This window comes from Tribolium madens, unplaced genomic scaffold, assembly GCF_015345945.1.
Source record: "Tribolium madens isolate multiple individuals breed KSU strain unplaced genomic scaffold, Tmad_KSU_1.1 Scaffold_3;HRSCAF=73;Tcas5.2_LG2, whole genome shotgun sequence".
Lineage (NCBI taxonomy): Eukaryota > Metazoa > Arthropoda > Insecta > Coleoptera > Tenebrionidae > Tribolium > Tribolium madens.
In genome coordinates this window covers 8,261,489-8,275,941 of record NW_025401006.1, presented here as the reverse complement: position 1 = coordinate 8,275,941, position 14,453 = coordinate 8,261,489, and the positions used below count along the sequence as shown (strand labels likewise).

Here is a 14,453-nt window from a genome sequence, read left to right as displayed (position 1 = left end):
ATATAAAATTTTGTTAATATTGCATATATAATATTTAATTTAACTGTGGATTGTATTTCACGGTAAATAATACATTATTTTAAATATCAGTTTAGGTATTTTTTTACGATATTAATTTAATTTTTTTAATAACTCAAGTCTATTTATTATTAAATTTCCTGAATATTTTTCATTGCTACAAAAAAACTCCAACATTTTTGTAGAAGCTAAAAATTTAAGGGGCGCAGTTCAAAATTTTGAACGTTGGCCATTTATTATTATTGTTTTTAAAATTGTATTAATTTTTTTTTAAGTTTTAATTTCTATATGTATGTTTGTGTTAGTTAACAATAATGTTATGTTAAATATAAACAAAAAAACACATAATTTCATTGCCATCCTCTTTTACTCTTAAACGGTGCAATTATTGTAGAGATGAGTTTGGTTAAATTACTTAATTTTGACCTGGGGAATCTCAGGTTACTCTTTGTCCCCATCTTTTCATTACACGCTGGTATAATTAATATTATTAATTATGTTTTGGGATAGAAATAAACTGGATGAAAATAAAACCACTCTCTCTTGATTCGTTTATTAAAATATTTAGTTTTTATAAGTACAAGTTCACAGAAATGTGAATTAGTCACTTTTTGGATACTTAATAATTTTTTCTGCAAAGATTTCATTCTTTCCAGAATCAATGTTAAAAAAGATACTGATTCGAAAAACAGAACATCACGAATAATATTACAAACAACAAAATTGTTCTATTCGATTTACCTCCACTTGAAAAGTATTGCTTTAGGTCGGCTTCAATTTTATTTGAAAGATGCAAATTAACTTCTGCTGTTTCAATGCTCATTGTTAGATTTTTATTTTTAGCAAAATCATACAACTCCTCAATTTGTGTTCGTTTTGTTATCTGATTTGTCAAAGTTTGCACAATAGACTCGATGGTTTCATCTTTGTGGCTACACAATTTATTTAAAAATATTTTTGACTTAGTAATTGCATACTTACTATTTAGATATCTTTGTATAATTATTAGTGAGAAATTTTAACGTTACATTAAAACCTACAGGGCTGTTTTTGATAATTGAATTGAAAACCAATGAAGTGTATTGTCTTGGTATTTCCGAATTAACATCACTTGCCGCAGCAATATATCTAAAAAAGTGTTTTAGCGTCATATTAATTCAATTTATAACAAATAAATACTTTTCAAGTCTATTCTCATTGTTGCTACAACCTAAAGCTTTCAAAATTATTTCTCTTTCACTGGCAACCTTATTTCCATTTATTAATTTGTTCCAAAGAAAATCCCAGACATCTAATGATTTATCACGTCTTAATCTTGTGCAATAGGTGGTGAACCTCAAATTTGGACGTACACTAAAAACAGAGTGATCAAAAGTTAGCGTTAATTTTTACCAAGTAGATAGTACCTAACGCCCTTGATGTGATAAGCATTAAACAGTTGTTCCACATTTCGCAAACACTTAGAATGACCTAAATTGCAAGCCCAATTTAATGCCAATGATTGCTTAAGAGCGTACATTTGGTTTTTGTTATCTACGGCTAAAATCGGCACAGACTCGTACAATTTCATCATTAGCTCAAGTATGTGATTCTGAAATAATAAATAAATTAGAACAAACTCATGCTTTTTCATGCTTACAATCAATTTTTCTTTAATTTCTTGATCGTTTATTTTCCATAAGATTGATTCGAAACCTCTAAAGGCGGAGTACCAAGGGTAGAACTCAGTTTCAGATTTGAGAAAAGAAAGTCTGTTCAGCAGTTTTACATACGAGATGTTACCAGCCATAGCAAAACTGAAAAGATCGTCAACGATTTGGGCTCTAATGAGTACATCAGTAGCATTTAGATTTTTTTTAAGAGCAACTTCAATTCTTTTCCATAAGTCATCGTCATAATAAACGCGATAAAACCCTGCAACATTAAATCAAAAAATTAAAAAATACAAACATAGTTAAAAGAACCGATTTGTGAACTATTTATTATTATCCAGTCTGCATCTTTAGAAAGTGAAACATTAAGTACCAAATCTTTCCCTGGAGTTAACCAGTTTTGTTGGTTGGTACTTCTTGAAGTAGAATAAGTGATAGGAACGTACCACTTTGTTGTAAAATTGGCACCAGACGGCACAAATCGTTGCTGAAATTTTTTTATTAAACCTGGACAAACAATTAGCTAGTAGTATACTTGTGTGATAATAATGTTTGTGTTATTATTTGTCACCTCTAGGAGAGGAAATCCGGCTTGTATCGTCCAATTTTTAATCCTCTCGCTAAGAGAATACGATAAATTAACATGTTTCTCTAAGCAACTCCACAAATGATTTGGCGTGGTGCTTCCCAACTTACTAAAAATAACAAGTGTAAAATTGTTTTAATCTCAAAATTTTCATACTTTTCTTGCAAATAGTCTTGCAACCCTTGTTTAAAATTTTTAGTCCCGATAATACTTTCTACCATGCGAATAATACTAGCACCTTTATTGTATGTAATAACATCAAATTTTGCAGCCACAGCCCCAAATGTGGTCACTTCTGACGACAATGGCAGCGATGAATTTCTCGAATCTGCCATCAAGGCACTTTGGACTTGTTCAATAACAAATTGTTTGTCCAATTCCCAGTTTTTCTCTATTTCTGCTGTTGCAAAATACTGAAAATATCTTGCGAAACCTTCATTTAGGAAAGCATCAGACCACCATTTCATCGTAACTAAATTTCCAAACCACATGTGTGCGATTTCGTGGACCACAGTACTTGCAACTTTTTGCCTGTAGTTTGAAGGCTGGTACATATCCCAAAGCAGTGCTGTTTCTTTAAAAGTAATCAAACCCCAGTTTTCCATTGCACCGACTTCCAAATCAGGTACTGCCACTAAATCTAGTTTTTTAATAGTACTGAAATTGTACGATATTCCCGTAAACTTTTCCATGTATTTTACGGCTTTTGGTGCTATAATCAGTGCATACTGTCTTAGTGATTCAGTACCAGGTCTTGAACATACGTTATATAGAATTCCATCAGATTGCGAATAAGTACAAGTGAGTTTCGAAATAACCAAAGCAAACAAGTACGTTGACATTTTTGGTGAAATTTCAAACTCGATTGTTTCTAAAATACTATCATTACTTATAGTATTTTTTTTTTTTGGTGAAGTGTTTGATAGAACTGTATAGCCCCTAGGATAAGTTACTGTTAATTCAAAAGTGGCTTTAAAGTCTGGTTCATCAAAACAAGGAAAAAGTCGTCTGGCATGCATTGGGTGCAAGTGTGTAACTACAAAGTACTCAGTCTGGTTACCATTTTTGTAACTACTTTTATATAGTGCTTGCAAATCATAAATATTTACATTTCCATAGTAAGTTAGGGTCAAATTATATTCGTTTTGGTCAAGAGGCGTTGGTAAATTGATTTGCAAAATTTCACCACTATTGTTAGTAGAAATAGAAATATTAGAAATAGAAATATTATTTCCATCTACTTTACAAGATGTTAAATTCAAATTTCTTGCATGTATTCTAATTACATCAATTGTACTTGAAACATTGATACGTATTTCTATTTTCCCTGCAAATACATTGGTTTCAACGAAAGTTGAATTGAATGCTAAATGAATGTTGTAATTAATTGGCACTACAGATTTATCAAGTCGGTTAATTTGTAGAGCATTGCATAATGATGTTGCAGTTAAAAAAAAAATCAGTTGTTTTACATCCATTATTGATTCTAAAATGATTAAAACTAATTTAATTGTAAATACAACTAGGAAAAGAAGAAGTACGTACCGAAATGAACTCACTTACAAATTCTGTGTGAACATGATGTCCTTGTATATATACCCTCAAAGATGTTTGTGTATTTATTTATTCTTGGATTAATCTAATTGTAACAATGGTGCAATAAAGTAATTCAATATTTATTTTTCGGTGTCATAATGAGCATTTTGTGTAAATGAAAACAGTTTCAAAAAATGCAATTTTGTGGCACTGTTTTTTGGCGACATTCTATGCAATATTTTGGCCATCACTAACTAGGTATAGACTGTCGTTTTTAAGTGAGAAATTATTGCAATTCAACGTATTTGTTTTTTAACATAATATTTTATATTTATTTGAAATTTCACGAGATAAACGTAGTGAACACGACGGTCTTGTTGTATTACTTGATATACAGGGTTATTCATAAATATGAAGCAATATTTGAACCTCAAAAATGACCTATAAAATGATGTTAATTTAAATAATAACTCGTGTCCTATCTCTACTGATAAGAATTTTACAGCCCTCGGAATGTGGGTATGGAAATTTGATTTTTTTGTAATAACTGTGGAACTATTTGACCAAATATTATAAAATTTGGAACATTTCCCTGTGACAACATATCCTTTAAACTGGTAATCACGAAAACCGGATACATCCATTCAATTTCCGGTTCCAGCAGTTGCAGGTCACATTTTCTGTGTTTTTCCATTTTTTTGCTCTCTTAACACCAATTTTTTATTGCCCAAATCGATAGAGTAATCAATTTCGATTAAAAAACGCATAACCTTTAATACTCCTAACATGAACCGTTTCAAAGATATTTTAATTTAAACTGAGGACTGCACAACGCTGAAATAAAAAAATAGGGATTTTGAATAAATGATATCCATGGCAACCAATGACCATGGTCACATAAATCCCTGCCAGGCATCTGTTAACTTTGACAATAAATTTTTGTGAATTTTTTATGAATTAAATGCTACGAGATCCATTTGGATTTATTCTAAGTTATGTTTGGAATCTGAGGTAAACTCTTTTATTAAATATTTGCGATTAATTGTCTAATAATCGTCCAATGTCAAAGTTGACAGATGCCTGACAGCGATTAGTGAGACCATGGTCATTTGTTACCAAGGATATCATCCATTCAAAATCCCTACTTTTTGGTTTCAGCGTTGTGCAGTCCTTAGTTTAAATTAAAATATCTTTGAAAGGGTCCATTTTAGGGGTATTAAAGGCTTGCGTTTTTTAATCGAAATTAATTACTCTATCGATTTGGGCAATAAAAAACTGGTATTAAGAGAGCAAAAAAAATGGAAAAACACAGAAAATGTGACCTGCAACTGCTGGAACCGGAAATTGAGTGGATGTTTCCGGTTTTCGTGATTACCAGTTTAAAGGGTATGTTGTCACAGGGAAATGTTCCAAATTTTACAATATTTGGTTAAATAGTTCTAAAGTTATTACAAAAAAATCAAATTTCCATACCCACATTCCGAAGGCTGTAAAATTCTTATCAGTAGAGATAGGACACGAGTTATTATTTAAATTAACATCATTTTATAGGTCATTTTTGAGGTTCAAATATTGCTTCATATTTATGAATAACTCTGTATGCAGCCTAATATTGAAATATAATGTTCAGATTATAATTTTTGGTGAATGCGCCTTGATTTGAAAATTGAATATTGTTTTGCTTTTGTGGCTACCTGTAAAGTGGAGCTCAAAAGAATTCGAAAATGTTATAAAATTTAACTTTTGTTTATTTAGGAATGATGTTTTGCAAATTGCAAGGCACTTAACAAAAATACTGCAACAAGAGTAGTGTTGTGATGGGAGTCACAATTTCCGATGATAGAAAAGTTTGAGTTATCATCTACATTAATCGCTGGAAATTCTGTTTTTGTGGTAGCACAGTGGTGACCTTTAAGGTAGGATGACAACCTTAATTTCCAAATTTATCATCATTTTAAATTATTTAAAGCAACATTTATATGTAGATGTATGTACTGAAATTGCAAAACTTTCAGTCCAATCGTGGGTCTTCTTCAAGAACTGAAATTTTTTAATAATCAGATAAACTGTGTTTGTATTAGGTACTGTAACTAGTAACTACAAGTAAAATTAGTGTTGGTAGTCGAAATAGTAAATACATACAGTTTATTATTAGATATTTCTTGATAATGTTTGAGCAGAAAATCAAAAGCTATGCATGTCTACTTCTTTCGGATTGTTTGAAGAAATTGAGAAAATAACTGAAAGAGGGTCTTGGTTTTTAATTTTCTAATTAGCATCAATTGATAAACTAAGATATTTATTAAACACATCTTTATTTTTAACACATATGTACAAAAGCCAACAAACGTAAGATTTGTTAATTGATAGACTTGTCGTCTTCAAATCATTGCATACGAACTTACAATCATTCTTTGGATCAATAACCGGTGCAATAAATCACACATTTCAAGTTCTTATCCTGTCTCCTTGAAGATATTTTCTTCTCCAACACCAATATCTTATACTATCTCTTGGGTGCATTTAAGCTTACCTCTTATGTTGTAGTCAATCACAACGTATTTTATACACTACTCTTCTTTTGGCATTTTGTCAATTTTGATATTACTTTGACAAATTTCTTTACAACAATTTCTGAATTTTATAAAATTTCTGATTCAATATTAGTGTTGAAAAAAAATTTGTAAAAAACACAAGTTTTTTCTAACATATTGATGAAGGCATTTAATGCAGAGTAGGTACCACGGATAGTAAAAAATGCAAAGTATCATTTTTTGAAAATTTAAATAGACTAAAAAACTTTAAGTATGAGTGAATATCAATTTTTGCAAAGTTGTAATAGCTGGCAATTAATTGTGCTCAGTTTAGTTTATGAATGCTACCAAAATCCGGTGAGTTAATAAGGGGGGATTTGATTAATTGATTAATAATAGGTAATTATCTATGATTAAAACGAATTGTTACTACAACAGTCAACTTTTATTTATATTTAACAGTCATATAACTGATTTAAAAAATATATTGCAAAGAGAATAATATGGTAATCAAAGTGAAAATTCCTGGCCTTAGAGACGTTCCCAAGCTTTTATATTTTTTTGGAGTTTTTGTCGTTTTAAATGTTGGAACTTTTTTAAGTATGCCACCAAGTCCAAAATAGAATGATAATTCTTTTTCGAGTTTTTCAGTTTTCTTTAACTTAGTCAAAGCTTTGGAGAGAGTCTCACGTGCTGAAGTTACAAAACTTTTAGGCAAATTGCCAACAGTATTGAGAAAAGTGTTCAACTGCAATTACCAAAACAGTATATTATTAAATCAGAAGTACTAGTCTATTTACAAACCTTATCGATTTGATCTTTTCTTGTGAATTTATTAACTACATTACTAAGTAGAGAACTAACCCAGTAAATGCTACCGTAACTAGAAATTAAATTAGTTTTGGTAATACAAACAGGAAAACGTACTATTGAGATATTTTCTTGTAATCTGTGAGCAGAAACTTTAAACATATGTCTACTTTTTCAGGATTTCTTGAATATACATAGAAAAACGCTGAAAAAATGTTTATGTTCTTAACCTTCAATTTAGGATTGATCGAATAACGGAATAACTTGTTAAGTACATCTTTATTTTTAGCACATCCTAGAGCCGAGGAAAGTATGTCTTGTTCAGTTGCTAGTCTCATCGTCTTTAAATCATTCCAGACGTATTTCCAATCATTCATTGGCTCATTACTATGCATCAAACCGGTGCAATAAACTACAGATCTCAAGTTTTTATCTGGTCTCCTAAAAAATTTTAAATCAAATTTAAAACAAAGCAAAATGATATCACTTTTTCGAATTTTTATAAGACTTAAAAACTACGACAGCATTATCTACACAATCTTTAAGATCCAATTTACAAGCCCATTTTGTCACCAGTTCCTGCCTACGTGAGTACATTTGGTCCGTCTCGTTGGAAACATTGAATAGGGCTGAACTATAAAGACTACTCATTGTATTCAAGATATATTGCTAAAAAAACATAATTTAGAGGTGTCAAAGCGTAATAAACAACCAGTACCGATAAATGATGATAAATTGTTTTATTTCCTATGTTTGACAACATGTCGGAAAAGGCAGAAAATGCCGAGTGCCACGAATAGTAAGAAGTGTCATTTTTTAAAAATTTAATAAGATTCAAAAATTCAGAGTAAGAGTGAATACCGGCTTTTGCAAAATTGTAATAATCATCGATGATTTGTGCTCGGTTTATTTCATGAATGCCATCAAATTCCCTTAATGACAGAGCGGTTATAATATTGGTCCAGAGAGTACCTTCATAACGGATTCTGTAATAACCTGACGAAAAGCAGTAATTAGTGATATTGTATCTTTTATAAGAATATACAGCTTGAGTCATTTACGAGTATAATAAAAACCCTTAAAATACAATCACATTTTTTATATTAATTTTATTTATATTAATTATTATTTTCTGGAGGCAAATGATTAAAAAAAACTGCTTGGTTCCGTACTTTATACTTACTTGTATATGACTCAACCTGTATGTTGTACAGTAAATAATGATTTAGATGGCACTCTGAGTTATAATTTTATCCAAGTGCCTACATCTACATTTTATCACTCGTGTTTTAAGAGCTTGTCTTGTACAGTCGCGTGCAATATAATTATTTTGGTCGTCAATGTTATTTTTAAACAAACTTATTTTAGCGACATGATTATCAAAATATTTTGCGGCTGTATGTCACCTGTTTGTTGATTATTCAGAATTATCCAAGCATTTGTGCTATTAGTCACATTAGTAAGAACCAAATCATTACTTGGTAGCAACCATTCCTTTACTGTAGTGTTTTTAAAATTGCTTGCATCTAGTGACGTTGTGTAACTGATTGGGACATACCATTTACCATCACTACTTAAATTCCTAGAAGTTATAAATCTTTTCTAAAATGTATTTTGAAATTATTTTTTTTTTCAAACTTATAACATAATTCACCTGTGAAATAGTAATAATAATATGCCCTTTAATTTTTACTGTTAGTACTGGATAACCGGGATTAATAATCCAATTTTCTACTACCTGAGTCAAACTTATATTAGGTGGTAAACCGTTAGCTGTTTCTTGTAAAGCAGTCCATAAATTTTTTGGTTTGGTATTGCCATACTTGCTATAATTTGAATTTATCAATGAAACGTGTTGCACAAAAAAGTATAATCCATACTTTGTTTTTAAATATTTGCGAACTCCGGTTTGAAAATTCGTAACTCCCATAAAATGAAGAACCATACGCACAATACTAGCACCTAATATATAAAATTATATTTAGAAATTTTTAAATTGATGGTACCTTTGTTGTACGAAATTCCACCAAATCGAGTGAGAATTTCTGCTGGTGAAGAGACCGGACTAGAAAGAGCTTTAGATGTTGCTGATGAGTCACTAGCTAAAACTTTATGAAGACATTCTACTACAAACTGCTTGTCAAGCTCCCAGGTAGGCTCAATCTACAATTTTAGCAAAATTTGAGACAAAAATTGTTTTTATTAATTGTACCATTTTTGTGAATGATCGATATTTAGATAAGGGTTCTTTTCTTTCTTCTCTCTTAAATTGTTTATTTATTTAAGAGAAAAGAACCAAATAACATTTTCCCTCTATCTAAAATTTGTTTTATTATACCTCTGCTGTTCCATGATATTGAAAGTATCTTGCAAAAGCCTCATTTAGAAAAGTATCTGACCACCAATGCATCGTAACAAAATTTCCAAACCACATATGGGCTACTTCGTGTGCAATGACCAATTTGAGATCTTGTAAATAAGAGTTAGGAGACTCATCTTTGTCCCACAACAATCCTGTTTCTCTGCAAATCCAAATTTAGTATTTGTGCTTTAAAGAAAAATTAATACTTATATGTAACCAGTCCCCAATTTTCCATTGCGTCATATTGAAAGTCAGGAATAGCAAAATGGTGCATTTTTGTAATTCCTAACTCACTGTATTTAATTCCAGTCCATTCTTCCATAACTTTTATTATTTTTGGTCCGGTTTTAGCTGCAATTTCTCGAATTGGCGCAGTCTCGTTTTTTGAACATACAAAATGTTTAGTTACACCATCAATAGATTCTTCATCACAAGTGAAATCAGAGACAACAAAAGCTATCAAGTAGGTGGACATTTTAGGAGTTTGCTCAAAAGTCGTCATTGTATAAGAATTGTCTCTGTAAAATTTTATGAAATAAAATTTTATAACATGGTAATGCCTCACTGTTCATCAACTTTGGAAGTACCGACAGTATTTGCAACAGCTGTATATCGACTCGAATGTCTTATTTCCATTTTAAAAACAGCCTTATAGTTTGGCTCATCGAAGCAAGGAAACGCTTTACGAGCTGAAACTGGTTCGAACTGAGTCGTAGCTAAGAACACTTGAGTACCATTAGGTGTCGTATATGAGCTTTTGTAAAAGCCTAGATGTTCATCGGTTCTTAGTTTCCCTTCATATGTTATTTCAAGTTTATAAGTAGATTCTTTTAAAAGATAATCCTTTGTTATAATTGTAAAAATATCTGTCACAGGATCACTTTTAAAATCTTTATTTACGACCTCCTGTTGCTTAAACGTCATTGTTGAAATTGAAACATTGGTGATATTAATCCCATTCGCGTGTAATTTAAGTTCGTTGGTAGGACGCACCATTGTGAAATTAATTGTCACGTTCCCAGTGAATACATTAGTTTCAAAAATATCTTTTTGAAGAAACAGTTTGATATCATAGCTGAAAACGTCAACATCTTTTGGTAAACGGTACTTAACTGTTTGTTTCTGTTCAATTGGTACGACAAATTGGGAGTATGTTAACAAAATTATAAAACGTAACCATTTTGAAAGTTCCATTTTATGGTAACACCTATTTTATTCTTGCTGCAATTATTATCACAAATGCGAGTAAAGTGTCTTCTATGTATATAACCCTTCAGGACTGATAAGGAAATATACTTGTGAAGTTTTTCACAAATTTGTGTATGAAAAACCGATTTTCTTTATATGATGTTTATATGTCAGTAACATTTGTTATTTCATTGCAATGCCACCTCTGTCAGTTATTTTAATTTTTGCAGATAAAAAAATCAACATTTTTTTTTATTTTAATTCATATACGGTTACTCACATACTATAGAATGATGCTTGATTAAAAAATCAACATTTTTTTGGTTTTAATTCCTATACGGTTACTCACATACCTACTGTAGAATGTTGCTTATATCGTAATAATTATTGAAAAATTTTAACAATACATAAACACACATTGTGATTAATAACTAATTAATAACTGATTTTGAAATGGAAGATATCTACATGGTGTTTTTTTTCGGTTGCTCGTATTACATTAACTTTATCAGCGCAATATCCAAAAAGTTTTCTTGATTTTTCTTAGTTGTTACATTATTTTTTAAAGAATTTTATTAGAGTTTGTGGTGCTAAGAACAATACATATAGAGTATACAGTATGCAGTCATTGTGATAATACTAACTAAATACTAACATCTTATATAAATCTTATTGCAACTAACAAACGCTATAAATTGATTGATATCAAAAGAATGATTAAAACGAATTGTTAAAACACTAAACTTTTATTTATTCAAAAATGATTTTTTATATAACAGTATTTTAAAAATTTACCGCAGAGTGAATAATATGGTAATCAAGGTGAGAATTCCTGGCTCTAGAGACGTTCCCAAATTTTTATATTTCTTTGGAGCTTTTGTCGTTGTTGGAATGTTTTTGAGTATATCTGTGGTGTTTATAGTATAGGGCGTTATTTTCATTTCACCAAGTCCAAAATAGCATGATAATTCTTTCTCGAGTTTTTCAGTCTTTTTTAACTTAACCAAAGCATTTGAGAGAGTTGCACGTGCTGAAGTTACAAAACTTTTAGGCAATTTGGCAGCAATATTAAGAAAAGTGTTTAACTGAAATTTTCAAAACAGTACTTAGATTAAATCAGCAGTACTACTCTATTTACAAACCTTGTGGATTTGATCTTTTCGTGTGAATCTATTAGCCAAATTATTAAGCAGTGCACTGACCTCATTCATGCTACCGTAACTAGAAACTAAATTACTTTTTATAGTACAAACACAAAACACATACTACTGAGATATTTTCTTGTAATGTGTAAGCAAAAACTTTAAACATATGTCTACTCTTTCAGGATTTCTTGAATATACATAGAAAAATGCTGAAAAGATGTTTATGTTTTTAACCTTCAATTTAGGATCAATTGAATAACTGAAAAACTTGTTAAGCACATATTCATTTTTAGCACATCCCAGAGCCGACAAAAGTACGTTTTGTTCAGTTGCTAGTCTCATCGTCTTCAAATCATTCCAGACGTATTTCCAATCTTTTATTGGCTCAGTACTATGCATCAAACCGGTGCAATAAACTACAGATCTCAAGTTTTTATCTGGTCTCCTAAAAAATTTTAAATCAAATTTTAAACAAAACAAAATGATATCACTTTTTTGAATTTTTATAAAATTTGAAAACTGCGACAGCATTATTTACACAATCTTTAAGACCCAATTTGCAAGCCCATTTTATCACCAGTTCTTGTTTAAGTGAGTATATTTGATCCTTTTCGTTTGAAACATTGAATAGTGCGGAACTATAAAGAGTACCCATTGTATCCAGGACATATTGCTAGGAAAACATAATTTAAATGTGTCAAGGTACAATAAACAACAAATACCGATAAATGTTGATAAATTGTTTTATTTCCTATGTTTGACAACATGTCAGAAAACGCAGAAAATGCCGAGTGCCACGAATAGTAGGAAGTGTCATTTTTTAGAAATTTAATAAGATTCAAGAATTCGGAGTAGGAGTAAATACCGGCTTTTGCAAAACTGTAATAATCGTCGATGATTTGTGCTCGGTTTATTTCATGAATGCCACTAAATTCGCTTTGTAACAGAGCGGTTTTAATATTGGTCCAGAGAGTACCCTCATACTCGATTCTGTAATAACCTGAAAAAAAACAGTAATTATTTAGGTATTTACATGTTTTTCTAATAATATCTAATATATCGGGACTCTAAACATAGTCTATGTTCAGTTTAAAAAAGTACAGAACAATGCACTGCTCTCATTCTAAGTCTATGTAGTGTGTATACAGTTTAACAGCCACAAAATAAATAATTGTTTTATTCAACTAAAGTTGATGATAAGACAAATAAAAAAATTACAAGCACACAAAACATTAAATTGTTTAGAGTACGAAATAAGGTAATAGCAAAAATTTTGCTGAAAACAATAATTTAAAATAACAAAATAAAAATGTTTGCTTTTTTGAAAACGCTGCGAATACGATTAATGTTAGAAAAAATTTTAATATTTTAAAAAAAGTCCGCATACATCTATCGTCAACGGTACCAGTCCTACAGGCAGTCAAAAAATGCTTTCGTGCGGTGGTGACATGTCTAAAAAAACAATTTTAACCTAAACGGTTGCACATAGAGATATGGTGTCCTGGATTTTTTTTAAATGACTTTTTGAAGTTTTGTTCCTTATTTTTTTTATATTGTTATTCGTATTTGCAGCATTTTCAAAAATGGCAAAAAATATTAAGCGAAGTAACAATTTATGTTTTCAGTAAAATGTTTGCTGTAAGTAATATGTTTTTTATTATAAACTAAGATCCGCTATACTTGCTTGTAATTTTGCTATTTGTCTACATTTAAACACAACTATTTTTTAATTTCGCTTGCAGACAGGCATTATAGCAGTAGCATCCTCCAATAGATTAACGTGTTTTGACTATGTTCAGAGTTAAGAAAATATCCGTGTATAATTCAGAGGGAAGCCACGCTGTGTTGTCATTTCATCTAAGTACATACATACTTACAAATAACATTTAATCATTTTTGTCAACATTTTTGATATGTGTTTGTTTTATATGTCACCTGTTTGTAGATTATTCAGAATTATCCAAGCATTTTTTCCAATAAGCACATTATTAAGAACCAAATCATTACTTGGCAGCAACCAGGCCTTTAACGAAGTTTTCTCAAAATTATTGGGATCTTGTGATGTTGTGTAACTGATTGGGACATACCATTTATCATCACTACTTAAGTTTCCGGAAATTAAAAATCTCTTCTAAAATGTATTACATTTATTTTTTTTCCACTTAGGTCATAACTTCTCACCTGTGATATAGAAACATTATTTTCAACAGGTTCGACCTTTAATACGGGATAACCTGGTTTAACAATCCAATTTTCTACTACCTGAGCCAAACTAATATTAGGTGGTAAACCTTTAGCTGTTTTTTGTAAAGCATTCCATAAACGTTTTGGTTCGGCATGTCCATACTTGCTGTAATTTGAGTTTACTGATAAACAGTGTTGCACTAAGAAATACCATCCATACTTATCTCTTAAATATTCGCGAACCCCGGTTTGAAAATTTATAGCGTCCATGAAATGATTAATCATACGTAAAATACTAGCACCTGAAATATAAAATTATACTATTTAGTAATTTTTAAGTTGGTGTTATACATATGTGTATGCTTGGTTGCATATTGTAGATATTTGTATATAATAAACTTAGTCTTAAGCTGACTCTTAAGTTGATTGCATGGTGCT

General features: G+C 30.5%; 1 protein-coding gene across 1 annotated transcript in view; it reads right to left on the bottom strand.

Annotated features, from left to right (window-relative positions):
* The window catches only part of LOC123007677, a 32,166-nt gene that overhangs the window by 11,658 nt on the left and 6,055 nt on the right, over positions 1-14,453 (bottom strand). The window contains exons 5-36 of the mRNA XM_044403089.1: positions 14,367-14,451; positions 14,236-14,317; positions 14,013-14,181; positions 13,767-13,962; positions 12,554-12,831; positions 12,323-12,504; positions 11,953-12,276; positions 11,829-11,907; positions 11,481-11,771; positions 11,370-11,374; positions 10,064-10,705; positions 9,705-10,016; positions 9,475-9,658; positions 9,143-9,299; positions 9,017-9,098; positions 8,791-8,962; positions 8,543-8,738; positions 7,855-8,132; positions 7,624-7,805; positions 7,254-7,577; positions 7,131-7,209; positions 6,818-7,074; positions 6,326-6,327; positions 3,802-3,810; positions 2,413-3,757; positions 2,206-2,365; positions 1,983-2,157; positions 1,658-1,932; positions 1,425-1,609; positions 1,198-1,371; positions 1,000-1,146; positions 687-950 (exon numbers count right to left, since the gene is read on the bottom strand). Of these exons, the coding sequence (XP_044259024.1) occupies positions 687-950; positions 1,000-1,146; positions 1,198-1,371; positions 1,425-1,609; positions 1,658-1,932; positions 1,983-2,157; positions 2,206-2,365; positions 2,413-3,757; positions 3,802-3,810; positions 6,326-6,327; positions 6,818-7,074; positions 7,131-7,209; positions 7,254-7,577; positions 7,624-7,805; positions 7,855-8,132; positions 8,543-8,738; positions 8,791-8,962; positions 9,017-9,098; positions 9,143-9,299; positions 9,475-9,658; positions 9,705-10,016; positions 10,064-10,705; positions 11,370-11,374; positions 11,481-11,771; positions 11,829-11,907; positions 11,953-12,276; positions 12,323-12,504; positions 12,554-12,831; positions 13,767-13,962; positions 14,013-14,181; positions 14,236-14,317; positions 14,367-14,451 (7,292 nt within the window). The remainder of the gene's footprint in view (positions 1-686; positions 951-999; positions 1,147-1,197; positions 1,372-1,424; positions 1,610-1,657; positions 1,933-1,982; positions 2,158-2,205; positions 2,366-2,412; positions 3,758-3,801; positions 3,811-6,325; positions 6,328-6,817; positions 7,075-7,130; positions 7,210-7,253; positions 7,578-7,623; positions 7,806-7,854; positions 8,133-8,542; positions 8,739-8,790; positions 8,963-9,016; positions 9,099-9,142; positions 9,300-9,474; positions 9,659-9,704; positions 10,017-10,063; positions 10,706-11,369; positions 11,375-11,480; positions 11,772-11,828; positions 11,908-11,952; positions 12,277-12,322; positions 12,505-12,553; positions 12,832-13,766; positions 13,963-14,012; positions 14,182-14,235; positions 14,318-14,366; positions 14,452-14,453) is intronic.